General features: G+C 44.4%; 1 protein-coding gene across 4 annotated transcripts in view; it reads right to left on the bottom strand.

Annotated features, from left to right (window-relative positions):
* The window catches only part of LIMCH1 (LIM and calponin homology domains 1), a 240,229-nt gene extending 219,197 nt beyond the window's left edge, over nucleotides 1–21,032 (bottom strand). For 3 of the 4 annotated variants that reach the window (XM_083165775.1, XM_083165774.1, XM_083165776.1), the window contains exon 1: nucleotides 20,666–21,031. In XM_083165775.1, the coding sequence (XP_083021901.1) occupies nucleotides 20,666–20,749 (84 nt within the window). In that variant the 5' untranslated portion in view covers nucleotides 20,750–21,031. Of the gene's footprint in view, nucleotides 1–20,665 lie in introns of all 4 variants that reach the window. The other variant, XM_083165773.1, reaches the window with a different exon arrangement.
* Between the last annotated feature and the right edge of the window lie 598 nt (nucleotides 21,033–21,630).

Genomic DNA, 21,630 nt, shown 5'->3' with positions numbered 1-21,630 from the left:
TTATACAATACAGTATTTTTGTAGACGTGTGACTTGCGAAACAGAAGCGGAAAGTCATGAATGAGCAGCATGCGGAGGCTGTATTATGTATAATGCACAGGTGGTACATGGCGTGTACACAGTATTGCAAGGTGTGACTAATGTCCGCTTCTAACTACAACAGCATATAAAGGACAAATGCCACTGTGAGCCGCAATCATACAAGAACTTGAGAGTTTTATACACAGGACAAAAAAATATTAAATTCACTTAATCCAGGGATAAAAGTATTGGGAATTGTGTAGCAAATTCTACATGGCAGCCTTTTACCTCCATGTTTTATAGATAGGGATTGTCTACATATTTAGATTGAGTAAACAAGGAAATCTGAGGTCACCACAGACACACCATGCTATAAATCTGATGTGACATTGGGAATATTCGCTATGCTTTTAGAAGCCACCACGTGAACCGTACAATTCTGGAGGTCACTTGCACCTACATTTAATAGAGCCAAGTTACACTCACAAGATAACAGCACAATAACAAAATGCCTCCATCAGACCTCATTTATAAACTGGATTGCACACCACAAATCATACCATTATCCACTGGTGGCTTAATAGGTGGGGCTGCAGCACATTTCCAAATTCATATAGGGGTGAAATACCATCTGCCAGTGAGTCAGCTTAAAGTGGCAGTGGGTGGGGCTCCCTTATTTGAATTTTGAACCATGCCTCACCCCCAGCTGCACATTGTATGGACACCAAAGTTTACTGGGAAGAAGACAAATGTGTTCCACGTTCAACCTCCAAAACATTATAGGCTAGCCATATAATAAAAACACCTTTTCCTTTGTCTCCCCCTTCGATATTGTGTGGGAAAGGGGTACTTCCTCATCTTTGAGGCCACCGCTTACGCCAGTTACGTTAGCCGCTTTCGGAATAGCATCCTCTCACCACATCTTTACTTAAGGTAATATATGGTGGCGTGGACACAGGAGGGTGGTGTGGACCCAGGGTGGTGCGCCGTACGCTACATAAGTTCCGTAGCGTAAGTGGTGGCCGCAAAGATTAGGAAGTACGGGAAATGTACTAAGAGGGGAGTTCCCTTTCACCTAGGTTGTTGCTATAGACAACCAATAAGAATCTACTTCTTATTTATTAAGCATCTTCTAAAACAGGGCTGGGCAATTGCGGCCCTCCAGATGTTGAGGAACTACACATCCCAGCATGCCTTGCATCAGTTTCAGCATGGCCACAAAGCAAAACAAATGCAAAGCATCCTGGGATGTGTAGTTCCTCAACATCTGGAGGGCCGCAATTGCCCAGCCCTGCTCTAAAAGATCATAAATAGTATCTGATTGGTTGCCCATAGCAACATCCTATGTGTAATAGAATTCCTACTGTATCTTAGTAAATTTCCCTTTGTATGTTTATTCCCAGGTAAATAAATAATAGTTGTGAGGGAAGAGTGAGGCCTTCCCAGAAGACAATGTTGTGTTTTAAGTGTATTTGGTTTATGTTTTTCAGAGTGCTTCTGCTGCTGGGTATAACAGGCCAGAAATAATCTCCTTTGTTATTAGTAACGATAAATAACATGATTTCCTCATTGCAGAGGGCTACCCCTTCCATTTCCATTCATACACAGAAGCGTTTCCTCAGTCACTCAGAAAGAGAGAAAACAGACACTGTAGGAAAACACAGAACACTGGATTTGCCAAGAGAATCGCATCTGCTGTCCAACTATTTTAATAAATTTGTTGTGGAAATACAATCCAGAAACAAATGTATTCCATGCTAGTGTTCATTTCTGTCATATCTCCATGATGCAACTTGAGAACAGCGCACTCATTGTGTTTCTGGTCCACATCATGAGACATGACCAGGAGGTTTCCCAGGTCTGTTCCGCGGTGTCGCTCATAACTGGGCTTATAATCATGATCTACCCTAAAACTGGCCATACATCTACAGATCGATTGTCAGATTGGGCTGGTTGGAACAAAATCCTGGTAACGGATGAGAGCAAATGACAGTTGACCATTTGCTTTGAAAAGCTGGAAAACTGCCAAAAACTGTCACTCATCCATTACCAGGTTTTTGTTCCAACCAGCCCAATCTGACAATCGAACTGTAGATGTATGGCCACCTTTAGCAAGCCTTTGCTATAGGGTGGAATGGAATGCGTTGTGAGAAAGGCGGCCATGTCTAGAACCAGTCATTGACAAGGATAAAAACCATGCCTTGCAAATGATTGCCAAGATAGAAAAAAATCTCCAAGTTTGGCTGGCATCTCTTACGGCCGCCAGACTCGCAACCCAATACATCCATGCCCTAGTTTCTTAGGCATTGCATAGATTGTAAATAGAGGTCAAAGGAATGTTCTGAACAAAATATATACCCCTAAGTCCAGAATTTAATTGGACAGCTCCAAATATCAAAGGAGCAGTACATAAAGGATTGAGATAGTGACCACTGGAAAGCCTGGCCGTAGTTGGACAGATTAGGGCAGGGGTGTCCAAACTTTTTGCGACGAGGGCCAGATTTGGTGAAGTGTAAATGTGTGGGGGCCGACCAATCAGCCTGACATTTTTTGAATCATCACATCAGAATGGTCCCCCACTCTGCCCCCATTCACTGTATGTTCCCCACTCTGCACCCATTCACTGTATGTTCCCCACTCTGCACCCATTCACTGTATGTTCCCCACTCTGCCCCCATTCACTGTATGTTCCCCACTCTGCCCCCATTCACTGTATGTTCCCCACTCTGCCCCCATTCACTGTCCCCCAGCCTGCCCCCCTTCCCTTAATGTCCATCAGTGCCTCCATTCATTATATGTCCCCAAGCCTGACCCTTCTTCACTGTATGACTCCCATTAACTGTATGACCCCCATTCACTATGTACCCCACTCTGCCCCCATTCACTGTATGTCCCTCAGCCTGCCCCTGCCCCCCCCTTCTCTGAATGGCCATCACTGCCTCCATTCACTGTATATCCCCCAGCCTGACCTTCCTTCACTGTATGTTCCCCACTCTGCCCCCTCCCTTCTCTGTATGTTACAGAAGCAAGCTTCCCCTTGCTGCCCCCCTCCCCAAACACTGCTGTCACTGTGATTGTGGAGTAGGGTGATATACGATTGCAGCAGCAGGGGTAGGACGCCAAACACATCTGACTGTGGCGGCCGGCACCTCTTCACTGCAGCAGACAGCAAGGTAAAGACACACTCGCCGGGGCCCCCCCTTTAGTGTCTTGTGCTGTGCTTCCCCCATCTGATGCTCTGCCTGCTTCCAGCTGGAGGCTGCGGGCCACTTGAAATGACAGTACAGGCCGCATTTGGCCCACGGGCCTGACTTTGGAAATGCCTGGATTAGGGCGTCTGTATCACAGATGTCACCAATGTGCCCAAATACTTTTAAAAGTTGGGTGTATAAAATAGTTACAGAAAGGGGAAGTCAGGTTAAGTATTTCATTTAAAGTTTTTGGAAATAACACTTAAGTCCAACACACTCAAGATGACTAGAGGCACCGCAGATATAATTAACCATATCAGATTTGCCACTGGTCAAAGAAAGCACCAACACACTGAACATTGTCCTTCTTAGCGATATCTTTCAAAAATATTGTGTTGTGAGTATGGGGCTGTACTGACTGATCTTCATGATATATCTATGTGAGAAACTCCTGTGAAACACAGTATGATAGGAATCTTTCCTAACAGCAGCTGCAGTCCTGCACATATAGTTAAGGCTAAAGTCATGATGTGACATTCTTATGGTCCGGTGACCCCTTCCCCAGCTGGCACCACCATGAAAGGTTTGTCATTACAATTTATAGGAACTGCGCTTGCACGGGGACACAGGTGAGAGTTCATGCCATGTACATTTCAGACATAACAGCTGGAATTATTTTTAAACATATTCTATAATGATTTATTGCACCAAGACAAGATTTCCATTCCTTTCATTTCTAATATTACCCCAAAACAGAACAGGGGCCGGGTATTCGTACATTAGAAAATGCAGCAAAATCTCCCCCAAAAACGGGGGTTTTACAGCATTTTTAGCTTAGTACATCCCGCCCTCTGTGAGGAGACATGGAAAACATTAACTGTTTGTAGCTCTCGAGGACTGGAGTTGGCTACCACTGATCTAGTCCAATCGCCGACCAGAACACTGGTTATCACAGATCGCCCCTAAACACATCGCTGGTCACATGGGCCCCAGGCTGCGTATTTTAGTCTTCTGGAATTCTGCCAGTTGTCTTTCTGCCAGTTGTACATTTGTGATGTATGGGGGTTATTCTATTGTAATCGGTCCCCTGCGCATTCGCATGGGGGACTGACTTTTTGCATCTGCGCAGGCACATTTATGCACATGTGCAGATGCTGGGTGCGAGCAGGCACGGTGAACTACATGTTCGCCGTCCCACCCGCACATCGCAGTGCGGCCGGTGGGGCCAAGCCCATGGGAACTCACAGCATTTCATGGGCGTTCCCATGACAACGCTGGGTGTTCCCATTCAAATGGGCCGGTGACATGGGTGTGGGCAGCTAACGACAGCGGTCACAGGGCGCCCGGAGATCTGCGAGCGCTGGAGAAATCACTCGATGGTTGCTGACCATCAAATTATATCTCCCCCGCACCCAAGGATGCGAATGGATGATTATGCAAATGGCGCTGACGTCTTACTCCCTGCAGCCATAGTGCTACTCAGATGGGCAATGTTTGTCTGATGTGTGCGCTTGAATGCAAGTGGCCGACTGTAGACACCGACTATGCCCATCTCTATACAGATCCCAGTAAATGAGACATTAGCATATTCTCGCACAGCAGCTGTGTACACATTTCTAAATTTGCAAAATGTTTTGGAGTACATGTCTGAATCAGGTTGCTATTATTATTATTGTTATTATCATCATAGTTTTATCGTCCACAAATGGATTTCAATCACTCCGGACAGTTTCTAGAAGAGCAAATAACAATGCAACTCTACATATTTCATGCCAAACACACACACACACACACACATCAGTAGAACACAAAAGCATATGTTTCTTGCTCAATGTTCATTTTCAGGATATATAGGAAAGATTCAATGACCAATGTTTCTGAATCTTTCCCTATAAGCAAGGAACACAAGTCAGACAGTGGGGTTTAGCCTGCAGCGGATCTCCGATCGATCTTGTAACTTTGAGTGACAGGGCAGCTGATCTTCTCATCGTCGCGTCACCCTTAGCTTTGTGCAGGCTGACTGGAAAGTTAGCCTCATGAGGAAGATAATGTTACCTCTATTCTCCATGACCGTCATTGCCCCACATGAACGAGCACATTCCACACCGGTATGGATATTCTCCAATTTGTTTCTACAAATTTTTCTCTGTTTTACAAATAAAAATAGTTCCATAGAATGGAAGGGACAGACAAAAATAATAATATACCATAATTATCCTGGATTTTAGTATATTGTATTGCGCACCTCCCCAGCGGGTAGTTGGCGATACCTTGCAGTAGTGTATGAAGGCCTTCAGAGATGGGCAACCGCCAACAAGTTGATTGATTGCCCCTCTGGTTCTTAAGGAATGGATCATGGGGTCGGCAATGTCTAAGTCGACAACAAAAAGGTCGACATGCACAATGCTGACCCTGGAATAAGGTTGGCGCATGAAAAGGTCGATTTGAGGTTTTCTGGGTCAATGTCGACACTTGAGCATGTGACCCCCACAATTACTGTTCCACGTACCCTCGCATGGCTCATGAGCTTCAAGTCTGGGTACCTCATTTCGCTACTGTTGTTACTGTTGTGCTTGACAAGCTTTACTGTTCCATATCGGAGGCCATGTTGTTGGAAAAGTATAAATAACTTCAAAAACCATTAAAAAAAAACTTCATGTCAAACTTCACGTGTCTACATTTTGGTTCTGTCGACCTCTTACCTATGCCGACCTTGTGCATGTTGACGTATCATCTGGTTGATGAATCTTCATGGATATCAAAGCGGTGTCATAAATATGCTTTTATTTACACCAATAGGATATGGCACAAGCAAAACAGTTAAGGCCCCTTACATTACAATGATTTTGCACGATATTGGCCATTCGGGTCGATATATTGTCTGAAATGTGCAACATCGTCTGTGTTTTCCATCCGATCCGATGCGATGCACGGTCCCGTGAGAGTCAGATAGGAGCCTCTAGGTTTGTAGGACCGCACCTGCGATTTATCAGAATCAGATGGAAAAAGGAGTGCTTTTTTCGCATGCGATAGATCTTATGCAATATATAACAGAGAGTTTGACTGACAGTTTCCAGTCCCTCTAGCCCCTAATCAGCCCATCAGGTATATCGTATGGTACAATGGTATACCAGAAGATAGATCTAATGCGATTTATCTCAGCTTGAGCAATAGTGTTAGGGGCCCTTTAGTCCAAGGTATCGCATGCAGCCTCGCACTCCATACTTGGCAACCCCCAGCTAGATGTATGGTATACGGTCCTTTTGCATACCATGTATCGCTGCCACAGGATCCAATATTGCGTTATTGCTGCAGTGACCATCTTCGGATCGGAATCGTAAGTACAAGGACATACAAATTTGAAACGATTTATCGGCTTGAATTCATCTACAAAAAGTGGCAAATGCAGTTTCCCAGATTAATGTAAGTATATTTAGAACAGGCCAGTGTAAATAAAACTTTAGGCGCAGAAGTTCTCACCTCCTTCAGCCACTGGGCTTCACCGATACTTAGCAATGGTTCTTACACAAGTTCAGCACAAGAGCGCACCACGGACATCAGGGGGAATAATGAATTGACCGTACATCAGGTGGGCGGTGGCCTAAGCTAAGCATTGTGGGTTATCAGAGCAACATTTCTGTGTAATAACAGGCGTTCGGGCCACCTGCAGGGAGGCAGCACGACTCTACTAGACAGTGATGTAATGCACGCACTTGTCACGGGGAACACATCTATCAAACTTGCTGCAGTTCTCTATTGTTCATTTAATCTTAAATATGTACATCCCTTGCTGTATTTCTATAGGTGAGTTGCGTGCATAGAAGTCAATGTTTACATGAAGTATTCGTGTTTGTTTTCTATCTTTGGATAAAGACATGTCCACAGCAGGCAACGGCGGCCGGTCCGGTCTGGTCCCTTCCACTCCTTTCCTTTCTCCTCTGTACTTATACACAGAATTCTCTGATGTTTGATAAGCAAGAGAGACGGGAAGGGTGTATGGTCATAGGCCACTGGTACAACCTCACCTTCAGACGGGCATGGGTCATAGGGACGACACTATGAAGTCGACCACTAAAGGTCAACAGGGCTTAGGATAACACATAAATTAGGTCCATATGGGATAAGGTCGACACAAGCATTAGGTCAACAATGGGAAGGTCGACAATCAAAAGTTCAACATGAATTTTTAAAGGACCCTTTTCACTAAGCTGCGGGTAGACAGGGCAATAGCCCAGGTTATTGAAGCGAGATTGGTACTAAATCCCGGCGTTCAAAATCCCGACCACCGAAATCCCGACAAGGGGGGGGGGGGAGGTACGTGGATTGCCCCACCTTGCATGCTCGTTATGCTCGGCACACTAATTTATTCTACCTCTGTAGGTGTCGTGGAGAAAGTGTCGGGATTTCGGAGGTCAGGATTTCGGCGGTCAGGATTCCGGCGTCGGGATTTTGAACGCCGAGATTCCGACCACCGGGATTGTAACTGCATCCCATTAAAGCAGTTGAAAAGGTTATTAGGAGCTGGGCACACACCAAATTACCCAATTCCGATGCGAATTCGACCGTTTGTATGTAAAAAGAGCAGAATTGGGTATGTTTTTAATGCAATTCTGATCCGATGCGCGCCCCCACCGGTCGTTTGGAGGTTTTGGGTGGAATGTACTAAGGGGAATATGTGGTAAAACCCCTGTTGTACTACATTTTCAAATGTACTAATACCCGCCTACTGTGTCTTCGCAGAGCAGGGTATCGCCACCCAAAGGTAGTGATACCCTATAGAAGCCTATGGGCTTCTATCGCCGCCCGCCGACCCTCGCCGCAGATGCCTACGACCCTCCTTGTCCTCCATCAAACTCCTCCCTCTAGCATATCTCACAGCCAGATGTCCTTCCGGCTGCAGGGGGAGGAGACGGCACCAGGGACTAGCATAGTTGCAGCGGTGCAGCGAGGGGGTATTTTAATACATCCCACCCTTTACTTGCTGCACTAAAAGATTCAACATCTAAATTGGATTGGATACAGATCCTGTGACCATCGTACGATTTCAAGGAAATCATTGCACGACCATGACCGTTCTGGTGTGTACCCTACATTAGTACTTTATGTCTCTTCAAACTTACCCCAAGGGGAAGATCATACCTTTTTTTGAAAGGAGCCAACACTTCTACAGATGTACTAGATAAATGATAGCTACAATCTGATTGGTTGTGGTTAGGACAACACTTCCAGCATCCTGCATAAATCTCTTTAGATCGCCGGGCAGGGTCAGTGTTCTCACCGGAAAAACTGGCCCTGACAGATCCCTCAGCGCACATCTCTAATGTCATGTCGACCTAGACCCATGTCGACCTAGTGGTGTTGACCCAACAATCCCAATCCGCAATAACATACCACCATAAAGATAGGAAGGCCCTGCTCGCAAGCGTACCATCTACAGGGAAATATTCCTTGATGCATAAGGATAAATGTTATTCAATACATTTATATTCATCTCTACACATTTTTCATATTACAAATGAAGAGGGTGCAAAGGGTTATAGGAAAAAACACCACAATGTACATTAAATAAATGCATAGTGTGCAGTGAAACATTCATCCTGACCAATACAGCATGTCTCACATTAATATTTTAATGTATATACTTTTTAGCAGCTGTAAGGATACCAGATGGAAAACCAGCACTATATCCTGCCAGCTAGATATGCTGACCGGCACCACAACATGATCTCCCAGGGGACCGCTCCAGCCATTGTCTGATTTCAATTCACCGGAATTGCAGAGTGTGTAAGGTAGGGCTAAAATTAGACCATGAACAGACACTTACAGCTTTCCCAGTCACACCCAGAACATGAGGTCACCAGAGCAATCGTTTTCCACCAAATCGTATTGGACTATAAGGGGGGATATTTATCAAAGCGTGGAGAGAGATAAAGTGGAGAAAGTCAGCCAGATCCTAACTATCATTTTTCAAACACATGGCAGCTGCAAGGTAATTTGCTGGTACATTATCCCAAGCTTTGATAAACCTCCGCTAGCTCCCTCCACACATACAGAAGAAAGGAGGCAAGATACAGTTGAAAGTATAAGGCAGTCAAGCAGGCTGTCCCGACATACTGATAGGATATCCTTTCTCATCCCATGGCCTGCTAGATATCCCATGAACAATGCTAGACACAAGCCATACAGGGGTAAATGCGCTGCATACTGACGTTTTGCACACTAGGCCAACTTATACCCCGTTCTCACTGCAGCCAAATTCCCGGGTCTAGCATGTGGACCCGGGAATTTGTCTTTTAACACAGGATTTTTGGCAGTGTGAACGGGTCGCATACCCGGATCTCATACACGGGTAAAACCCTTCTTTTTACCCGTGTCTGAGATCCGGGAATGCAGACACGGGTTGACCCGTTCACACTGCCGAAAAATCTGTGTTTAAAGGCAAATTCCCGGGTAGACCTTCTTCACCCAGGAATTTGCCTTGCAGTGAGAACGGGGGTCCAGCGCGGCAGTCCCCGGCATTTTAATGGTTAATGCAGAGGCGGATTTAGGGAGGAGTGCGCCCCTAGGCACAACAATAATGTTTACTAAGTAGGACAGTTTATAGGGGCAGTATCTGCATGTCCTATCCATTTACACTCTATTTAAGATGGAATATAGTACAGTACAGTGAATATTTTGCAGTTATTGGTACATTTTGGGCTGACAGTACTATCACAGTCATCCAAGTGCCGCCCCCAAACATGTGCCGCCCCTAGGCCGGTGCCTCACGTGCCTAATGGGAAATTCGGCTCTGGGTTAATGGGTAAAAGCTGTGTCTTTCTCACTCGCAGTGAGAACATGGCATTACTTTATTTTACTGCAGTTATTTAAATGTACTGTAAAGAATTGCAGAAGAAACACCATTTGCCTCACGCCGACAACCTCACCATTCAGTGCAGGACAGCAAGCCTTGTAATCTGAAGAGATACACAACGATTTAAAGGTTGCCATACGCTTGTGCGACTTCTCCGAGGGGAGAAGCCGCACACGATTTCCCTTGAGCTTCCTGGGCGGTAGGATCGCATATGATACAACGTATGCAGTTCTTTATGAATACGATGTATCGTATGTGATCTTATCATAGCCAAGCCAGACAGGCTTAGTTAAGACACATCTCTCCTGCAGCCTATGCCATCAGGCTGCGGTGCAATGTAAGCGGGACTGCACATCGCATCAGACCTGATGTCAAATAGACGCGAAAGTTCTCTACCTGCCTCAGAAGCCGAATGGCTGTTTGTTTGCTGAACTACTGAAGAGATCCACCAATCAGTGTGCAGCATACCTGCCTCCTGCTCCCGCTGGAGTTATTCAACAATGAGAATGCCAACAGCCATTCAGTGTATGCATAAAAAGCGGGATATTGGGATTGGTCAGCGCATGCATGCCTTTGTTTTTTTAATGCTGGGGAGCACTGAGCACCTGCAGCAGATGCTCAGATGTTGCCCGGCTGGTCCTGCCCTCTGCTGTGCACAGAGAGATGTCAGAGATCAAGCTGCACAGCCTAAAAAACAGCCATCACCACGCTTAAACAGAGGAGGAATTCCTGCTGGGGCTGCCTGATGTGTGGCTTTTGTCACTCAGGCAACTAGGTAGAAACACGAGGGAGCCAGCTCAGAGAGAGCACACAAGCAGAGGCCAGTACTTGGGTTATGGAGGAGTGAGCCTTCAGGAGAAATATAATCAGGCCTCTATGACTAGAAGCAAGCTGCCGATAGTAAGGGGCAGTACCTAGACATGAACACTTAAGCTGGGTCTACCCATAACGTCAGTTACTGAATGATTGGTACAGTGCACCTGCAAAGTTGATCTGGTCCAAATGAAATGTACACCTGACACTTGTAAGAAGAGCCAGCATGTTAATAATGCAGGATCCACAATGCAATGCACCACAGGTCAGATCACCACATTTGCTGCACAGTCAACAGAACAGAGAATCTTTCAGATAACTTAATAAAACCTGGAGGTATGATCACCCTGAGCTATGCAGCTTGGCTTTCACAAGCTGGAGTTAAATATGGCGAGCAGCATAGTCAGGCGAGGAACAATGAGCTCATTATATGAAAAGGGAAAAAAAAAAAGAAACTGATGCTTTTAAATTCCATCTTCATGAAACCTCAGGGGGTAGAGATCTCTGCCTTGTTCTAACCTACATATGTGCACCATACAAAACACAACTCATGGACCAATTTTATTATTTCCTGATAACTTTCCTCATTTTGCCCAATACATGAAGGGAAAAGGAAAAAAAAAAAAGTCAGACATTTAATATAACTTTAGTTCTTTTTAGTCCTTTTTTTATTAGAACCCGCAAAAGCAGAATTGCAAGCGGTGTTGGACGCATCTCCGTATTTGGCTGAAAATAGCAAGAATTAGCAATCTTCGAACCAGCAAATGTACACATTTTACCACATCTCTGCCCGATTCGAAGTCAGGGGATGTTGGCCTGATGATCCTTGTGTGAAATGGGCATATCTGGGTGGTGAGGCCGCAGGAAAGAGATCCAGCTCATGGGAATGTGCTGTGTGGGCAGCCAGAGTTCCAAGCAATTCTGAGTTGCATGTGCAGTGAAGGGAAGCCAGTGTCAGATGAAGCTCAGCATGTGCAAGGGCTGATATGCAGTGATGAAAGTAGCGGCTGTGAGTGAAAACAATAAAAAATAGGAGGAGAAACTGATTTGAAGCAATTCTGGCTAACACAGCTCCCGTGCTTACAGTTATTCTGCGTCTGACTCCGAATCAGTTCCTTCAGGAGGCTGAAGCAGAGTTGGATGGAAATTGGCTGTATGAAATTGCACGAATAGGAATAAATATGTAATTATGTGGTCCCATGCAGCCGTTCAGATCGGACACTAGTCATAGCCCACAGGGCACACTTGCAACAGCCTCTATATGTTGCAAAACCTGAAGTTTCTATAATATAGGTGAATGTATGGGAAAGTCTACCGTTGTCTTTTTTAGATATAGCCAATCTGCTCAAGCTGGTAACTGTTCCCCGTATTTATTACCCACTGCAAACACTCCTGGTACTATTGACTAAAACAAATACATTATTTTGCCATTTCTTTTGCCAAGGAGGTCACACCCCTACTGAAACTTAGCCAACCAAAATCAAATGGGGGCATAAACATTCTAGACATTGTAGCCTATAATCATGCAGCACTCTTAAGACGTCTATGGTATTGACTTCCTAAAAGCTCCACGTATACAATTACCTCCATAGAACAAGGTCTCCTTGGTGACACGGACGTAGTTTACATCCTCCACCAGCTTAACCTTCTGGTACCTTACCAAGGTACCAGACGTCTTGAAAATGAATCCAGTTTTGTGGACAATTGGAAAATTTGGCATACCCTGCATCACAATACCGTCCTGAATACATATAATCCTTTAAATTTACCTTTAATTTAAAATCCCAATAATATTCAATCTTTTTCTTAATCTATAGAAAGTAAAAAGAGTCGATAACAGAAGTCTCACAATTTGCTACGGCCAGCTCTGATCCTTTAGACTTTCTGCAGGCAAGTTCTTATACGTCTCACGTTCTTGGGCCCTTTTCAGAAGGGGGCTGGGATACTCGTTAAACAGCCTACTGACATACCTAGTGCCTAATTATAAAGCCATGTTCCTTCATTACATGTTTTTAAGGAATATCCACCACCAGTGTTTCTTAACCTTGGTCCTCAAGTACCCCCAACAGTGCACGTTTTCCAGGTCTGCACGTAGAATCACACGTGAAATAATTAGCTCCACCATTTTAAAATGTGTCAGTGAGTATTGAGTGCACCTGCCAGGTGACCTAGAAAACGTGAACTGTTGGGAGTACTTGAGAACTGAGATTGAGAACCGCTGTCCTACACCATACTAAGATTACTGGAGGCATGTCCAATTTGTTAGTCAATTTTAAAACCTTATCTATACCATATCCTGGGAAAAAGCCATTTTGTTTTCACAGAAAGCATTACCGGCTAGTATGTCCCCTGAAGTTTTTCTAAATACATAATCACAATACTTACCTTCTTCATATGGGAGCCTTGGAGAGTCCCTCTCGCTCAAAATGCCATCAAGAAAAGAGCAATACATATAATTACCTTTGGGCTTGTCCTATTGTTCAAAAAGGTTTGCCATCTCATACCTGTAAATAATGCACCCTTCATGGGGGTGCGATATTGGGAGGTAATATTACAGGTCTGGATAGACAGATACAGTACCTTTATTTCTCTATTTTGTGTAGGATGGATTGGGTGGAAACTATTCTGAATACAAAGAATCAGGCAGAGCACTTTTTATACTGTGGGAATCGTCCACTCACTAACCCACCAGTCCTAGAAATCCCATCTGGTAGCTCACAGGAATGGTGGTACAAGATCCACTCGTCTCCTGAATTAACAGCTATGGAATTAGTTGGTGTCTCCATTTCAGGGCTCTAATGGAACTATTCAGAGTTGCAACTAAAATAATTGCTATTGTTTTCAGTACGTCGTCTTTTTCTTTTCCCTTTTATTTCTTCTCTGTGTGGAACATTGAGAAGCATTTATATGGGCATGTTTACACCACTGGTTTAGTTTCTGGTTAAAGCAAAATTCCATGCAGGCCATGTTTTTTTTTTTCTTCTTCATCCATTCAGGCCCACAAATGTGATGGATCATACACTAGTTATCAAAACTCTGCTGTAGTAATACAAATAATAATAATGTTTGCTGTACACTGATTAACATCTGATATCATATTTTACTGTGACAACAATGGTGCTTATTTACAAATTCTAGATGAAAAAAAAAAAGAAACAGAAATAATATGAGTACTTCAGCCCTGTACACACTACTAGATTAGTGGCATCGCCGATACAGTAAACTATTTCACTGCTGGTGCTAGGCAGACAAAATCGTCCATATACTTGTAAGTTTGCGAGCAGGGCCCTCCTACCTCTATGTCGTTTGTTTCTACCCAGTTTGTTTTATCACTGCTGTTTCCAATTGTAATACTCAAAGGAATATGCTGCGCTATTTGAGAAATTGTAAATAAATAAATATACACTGAACAATATTGGTTAATGATATCATTCAGGGGGTTATTCTAGTTCACTCTTTCTGACAAAATCCTTCTTAGATGGACAAAACCATGTGCACTGCAGGGGGGGCAGATGTAACTTGTGCAGAGAGAATTAGATTTGGGTGGGGTTTTACTTCAAAGTGAGATCTTTATTGCAGTGTAAAAATAAAGCAGCCAGTATTTACCCTGCACAGAAACAAAATAACTCACCCAAATCTAATTCTCTCTGCACATGTTACATCTGCCTCCCTGCAGTGCACATGGTTTTGTCCATCTAAGAAGGAATGTCCATGTCAGAAAGAATGAACTAGAATAAGGCCCTCAGTGACATCACCAGGTTGGCAAGAACACTAAAAATACTGTAAAATTCTGTCTGAAAAGTGTCATGCTAAAACTCAGAAATCTAAAGGTGCCCATACACGTTACAATTATTGTATACAATATCGCATCTCATCGCATCCCAGTTTTGCAATGAGATGAGATCTAGTACAAAAAGTATGTGTGCTGCAAAGTACGGCGCTGTAGCACATTGTATGATTTTTGTACTAGATGCTATGTGATCTAGTACTAAAAGCACAGTGTTCATCCCACTGTTTATGGGCACCTTTATGCTACTCCCATAAACGCCAGCAGTCTACTCACAAAAATAGCACAATGAACCAGCACACAGTCACCTGTGACTACTCAGCAGCTATTCAAAGCACTCTACTTCTGGATGAAACAAGGTTGAGGAACTTTCAAGGACTGTGACTGTGCACATATCATTAGACTACGGTCATAATATAAAGTCATTTTCCTCATTTAATAAAATATAATTTTTTTTCATTGAAAAGGACCACAAACATATTTTGATATTAAAGAGCAACATGCTGCATGGTTACAAACAGATTCCACATCACAGGAGTCTTCCCACTTAAGGGGCATACACATACCTCCCAACATGACCCATGCCAGGAGGGACAAAATGCTCTGCTTCTGGACTTTCCTCTTAATGTATGATTACCATCACCTGTTTTTGAACAGGTTAACTAATAAGAAAGGTGCTTCACCACAGGTGATGGCAATCCTAAATTAAGAGGAAAGTCCAGAAGCCAAGCAATGAATCCCTCCTGGAGAGGGTCATGTTGGGAGGTATGATATTGTGTCAGCTGTGCAACACAGCCGATACCCGATATATCAGCACATCATGCTGTGTACAGGAAATCTGCCAACCTCCCATACAGTAGCCAGCAGTGATTGACAGCTCAAGTCACGCAAGTGTCATACCCTCCAACATGACCCATTCCATTCGGTACACAATGCTCTGTTCCTGGACGTCCCTGGTAATGTATGATTGTCATCACCTGTGTTGAAACACCCTTCTCTTCAATTACCTAGTTCCACACAGGTGCTGGCAATCATACATTACCAGGGACATCCAGGAACAGAGCATTGTGTACCGAATGGAATGGGTCATGTTGGAGGGTATGAAGTGTGTGCACCATACTTGCCTACCTGACCCTCTCCATGCGGGAGAAAATGCTCTGTTCCTGGACTTCTCTGGTAATGTATGATTACCATCACCTGTGGTGAGCCAGGTAATTGATAAGAAAGGTGTTTAGCCACAGGTGATGGCAATCCTACATTACCAGGGAAGTCCAGGAACAGAGCATTTTCTCCCTCATGGAGAGGGTCAGGTAGGCAAGTATGGATTTAAGGAAATCCATGGTTGAGCACAGATGATGAAATCCAATTTATTGAGGTACTAATTAAGCCACCTGTATTCAAGCATCTATGTATTTAAAACCTGGAAAGTTCAGTTGCCCTGAGGACTGAGTTTGGGAACCTCAGGCATAGACAATGGGATATTAAGGGTCATTTCCTACCAGAGCCAGCTAGACGACAGACCTTAATAGCCAGACATACTGTATAAGCGTCCCTCTATAGAAGGATATCTATGATTATACAGTATAAACATAAACATGACTTTTATAATATTGGGTCCCAATCATTCCTTCCTCTCTGCGGGATTTAAAAAAATAAAAGCATAGAAAAAAACCTGCAAAGCAGGACGTTCTCTGATAAAGAGGCCTCTGAAACTGGAAATAATGATCAATTGATTTGTGTGTTCTTCATGCAGGGCAATGTGTGAGCCCCATGTGTGAGTGAGCAGTGTCTACCTAGATTTCCTGAGAAGGGGCTTACAGACGAGGTCAGTGCATCACTGTGAATCGGAAGAAGCACAAATGTCTTACAAAGGGAGCAGAAAACCTGTCCACAGAAAATAGCGAATACAAAATAAACAGAACCAGTGATATTTTATAACCTTACAACTATCCATCTATCATCTTGTGGCGTGTCTCCATGACAAACATCACAGTGAGATTACATTTAAAATAACATTACAAGTTAGTTTTGGAAGAGGCACTTTTACATTATGTCATTTACAGGGAGTGTACTTGTCACAGGGTGTCCATGTTTACATTACTGCGGTAGGAAAGGATTCAGTTCAGCAACCACCAAACCTATAACCAAATCCATTTAAAAAAGTACACACTATATACATTGCTTACAGTACTTAAGATGCCATATTGACACGCAATGGTTCCCTGCAAGTACACACACGATGCAACTGTTCTTCTCCAATCATCACTCCAATCCAATCATCACTCCAATCATCTGTACTAATGATGGCGGAAATTGTGGGCGGTGATCCCAGGTGCCAAAATATTATATGGGCCAAGTTTGGGTTATTGGGTCGACCCAATTTAAAACCGATATGCATTAGGTCGACTACTGAAGGTCAACACCTGAAACAGGTTGACAGGGTCGGAAAGTCGACACAAGAATTAGGTCGACAATGGGAAGGTCGAAAGCCAAAAGGTCGACATGAGTTTTTCACATTTTTTGGTCCTGAATGTCAACCCAGTTGACATGGACGCCTGAGCAAACCGCTGCGCTTGCCATGCTTCGGGCACGGCTCCTTGCTGCGCTTGACACACTATTCTATTCTCCCTCCACGCCGTAGTGGATGGTAGGGCATGAAACACTGCCTGTCGGCACATGTCAGCTAAAAAAAAAAAAAAACGGGAAAATCTCATGTTGATGTTTTGACTGTCAACCTTCCCATTGTCAACCTAATGATTGTGTCGACCGTCCGACCTTACCCATGTTGACCTATTTTTAGGTGACGACCTAAGACCTGTCGATCTTCAGTGGCTGAACTAATTACTGTAATCCTATGCCCCCCCCCCCTCCTTACCCCAACCCAAGTTCACAATATGCAACATCGCAGTGGGTGTCAGTGAGATGCAGAGGGTGTCAGGGAGAGGCAGAGGGTGTCAGGGAGAGGCAGAGGGTGTCAGGGAGAGGAAGAGAGTGACAGGGAGAGGCAGTGGGTGTCAGGGAGAGGCAGTGGGTGTCAGGGAGAGGCAGTGGGAGGCAGAGGGTGACAGAGGGTGACAGGGAAAAACAGTGGGTGACAGGTAGAGGGCAACAGAGGCAGCAGTGGTCCCCTTAGTCCACAGGGGCCCCGATGCACTACACCTGCAGCACCAATTGTAGTTCCGCCTCTGATAGGAAGAATAGTGATTTACAGCCACAACTATCGGAAGAGCTGCCTGGAAGTCGGTCATCATGTGACATCTGTAGTATTCCGTCTCTATGCCTAAAGATCCAATTATGAGCTGCAACCAGCTCATGTAGGATTATTCAATACTGTGCGTGCATGTAGACAGTACACAATTGTCTGTCAGATCATTGTACAGTGGTACCCAGCTCTATTACAACTTAACCCAGAGATAAACAAATGACAATCATAAGAGAAGAAAAAGGGGTCATTTATCTATATTATATAAAGATTAAACTCATGCCCAAAAATGTATATTATAATGGAAGCCAGATAGCGTAACGTATTACTAGATCACACATACATGCCTATGAATATGTGCATTATACCATGTCCAATCCTGAATAAATAAAAATCTGCATTCAGCCTGCATCTGCACAAAAGAATCAATTCAGCCCCATTAAGGGCCTGGAGCTGCCTCACAGTAGCCATGCAATGGAAAGTTCTGCAGGCTTTTCAGAGTCCCAGTTAACAACAGACGCTGCAATCAATCAGACAATAATACCAGTGTTGGTCAGAACAGAAAGCGTCCACTCTTCCCAGGCCCATACCAACCCTATTTTATCCCTTTGCCACCGTACAAGGCAATGGTACATGAATGACTGACCATGTGGAGGAAGCCATCAGGTATACCATGCTGGTAAAACGAGAGAAATAACAGTCTATTTCCAGCATGGCAGAGTCTGTGTGCTCCCTCTTGTTCACTGGCCTCCCATTCTACACAGAGATGAATAGGGCTCTGTGTTCCTGCGCTGTCAGGGACTAGCCACAGCAGGTATGCAGGGCCTTCATTTGCAAGGGAAATAAGGCATTTAATCATTTTCATAGCTAACGGGGTTTGGTTCGATGACAGCAGCGGAGAGATGAGTTTTTTTGTGATGACGCCATTATGGCAGTCGCTATGCCCATGCTTGGCTGCTATGGGCACATAAGGTGGACCAGCATACTGAGAACAGGAATAATCCAATAGCTGCACCTGGGTTACCACCATCAGTAAAAGCAAGAGACAGGATAAGGATGTGCTATATGGAAAAGCCCTTATGTGTAACGAGTAGTATTATGACACACTGCCTGTGACACATGGAATCATAACACAAGTTTTGGTTTTCAGCTGGAGATTGCTACCACGCTAACAAGGGACATACAAGGAGGTCTATTGCAGAATATACTGCTGCAGCTGTACTAGATGGTAGGCTGGCAGAGAACATCAGGCTGGCAGACAGCAGGCTGCAGGAAATACCACATAGATACAGGAGGGAAAAGCAATCAGCTCTGGGACAGTATCCACAATGAAGGGCTCAGGTGTGCATACATTACCAGTGTAGCGGTGACGAGTTACACACTGTGCATGTAACAGTGGATAATAGTAACAGATGCATGAAGGAAGGAAGCTTCAGAGGGTAATATGCATCAGTATAAAGAATATTGGGCATCAGTGGAGGATAACGTGCGTCAGTGATGGATAATGACAAACAGTGGAGAGAATAATGTGTGTCAATGGAAAGAATAATGTGCATTACTGATGGATAATGTGTATCAGTGGAGAAAACAATAGGCCAAATGTATTAAGCCTTAACATGTGATAAAGCTGCGCTAATTGCTCCTAACTGCCATGTGAAAGGCTGTGCTCAAATGACAGTTAGGGGCCAATTGGTTGGCACTTTATCGCTCTCCACTTTATCACTTGTTAAGATTTAATACATTTGACTCAATGTGTGTTACTGATGGGTAATGTGTATCAGTGGAGAGAATAATGTGTGTCATTGATGGATAATGTGTATCAGTGGAGAGTACAGTGTAGATCACTGATGGATAATGTGTATCAGAGGAGAGTACAGTGTAGATCACTGATGGATAATGTGTATCAGAGGAGAGTACAGTGTAGATCACTGATGGATAATGTGTATCAGTGGGGAGTACAGTGTAGATCACTGATGGATAATGTGTATCAGTGGGGAGTACAGTGTAGATCACTGATGGATAATGTGTATCAGTGGGGAGTACAGTGTAGATCACTGATGGATAATGTGTATCAGAGGAGAGTACAGTGTAGATCACTGATGGATAATGTGTATCAGTGGGGAGTACAGTGTAGATCACTGATGGATAATGTGTATCAGTGGGGAGTACAGTGTAGATCACTGATGGATAATGTGTATCAGTGGGGAGTACAGTGTAGATCACTGATGGATAATGTGTATCAGTGGAGAGTACAGTGTAGACCACTGATGGATAATGTGTATCATTGGGGATTACAATGCAGGTCCCTGTAGGATAATGTGAATCAGTGGATAGTACAATGTATGTCACAAATGGATAATGTGTATCACTGATGGATAATGTGTATCAGCGGGGAGTACAATACAGGTCCCTGTAGGATAATGTGTATCAGTGGAGAGTACAGTGTGGACCACTGATGGATAATGTGTATCAGCGGGGAGTACAGTACAATGCAGGTCCCTGTAGGATAATGTGTATCAGTGGAGAGTACAGTGTGGACCACTGATGAATAACGTGTATCAGTGGGGAGTACAATGCAGGTCCCTGTAGGATAATGTGTATCAGTGGAGAGTACAGTGTGGACCACTGATGGATAACGTGTATCAGCGGGGAGTACAATGCAGGTCCCTGTAGGATAACGTGTATCAGTGGATAACGTGTATCAGTGGGGAGTACAATGCAGGTCCCTGTAGGATAACGTGTGACAATACTCTGTATCAGTGGTATTCCATCACAGAACGTAGAAGGCAGCTCTTTACCTCGATCCACTTTTGCGCCTCCCTGCAGGCTGGGTCTGGGAGCGATTCCTGCTGCTGGAGATCCAGTGCAGGGCTGCTGGCCATGTCCAGGGTCGTGCCTTCCTCGCAGAGCAGGGTGCTCGGCACCAGGCAAAGGGTCCCCCCCAAAACAAACGCTCCAGCAGGGTACGAGTCCGCCCCCCCCACTCCGTGCACCACAACGTGATCCGCACCACACACCAGCTAAAAATACTCTGCAGCCTCTGCTGCTGCCTTCAGCCCATGCAAATCCCGGAGCCGCCCCCTCCTGGAGCAGACAGGCAGTAATCACATGCCTCATTACATGCTCCGGCCGGGAGAGCCAGGCGGCTGCTGCTGCTGCACCAGGCAGGGTGGGACAGTCAGCAGTGACAGTACATGCTACTGTCATCATTATCAGTCACTCCCCCAGTCTCACCTACTGGTGCGCTACACAGGGGACTGCAGCCTGCAAACACTGCACCTGTATACTGTACATCCATGTGCCAGACCTGCAGTGTAATCATGTCATAGATCCTTCCAATACAGCTAAATGCACTGAGCTCTACCTGTTACAGTATATCATATTGTTCTTCATTTTTTAACACAATAGTCTGGTCATTTTGTGCACCTGGTAATGAGTGTGTAAACATTCAATGCAGGTTTATTAATGTAAAGATGCGTACACACTATTAGATTTTTTTATCTTCATTGTACATATAGGGAGAAGTTTACTAAGATGTATATTCTACTTCACATGTGTTGTTGCTATGGGCAACCAATCAGATCCTGTCTACTATCTTCTAGAGCAGCGGTTCTCAAACTGTGGGTCTTGACCCCAAAGTAGGTCCTTGACCTTCTCATTGTGGGGTCGCAACTCCATGTTGCTGACCATCAGGCTGATGACTTTTCTAATCTCATACCCCTTTCAGACAGAAAAGTCTGAAAATCCCGGCAAATACACGGCA

The sequence above is a fragment of the Crinia signifera genome, chromosome 1 (genome assembly GCF_055691185.1).
Source record: "Crinia signifera chromosome 1, ASM5569118v1, whole genome shotgun sequence".
NCBI classification, from domain to species: domain Eukaryota; kingdom Metazoa; phylum Chordata; class Amphibia; order Anura; family Myobatrachidae; genus Crinia; species Crinia signifera.
Note: the sequence above shows the minus strand (reverse complement) of the source record. Positions and strands in the feature narration are given on the sequence as shown.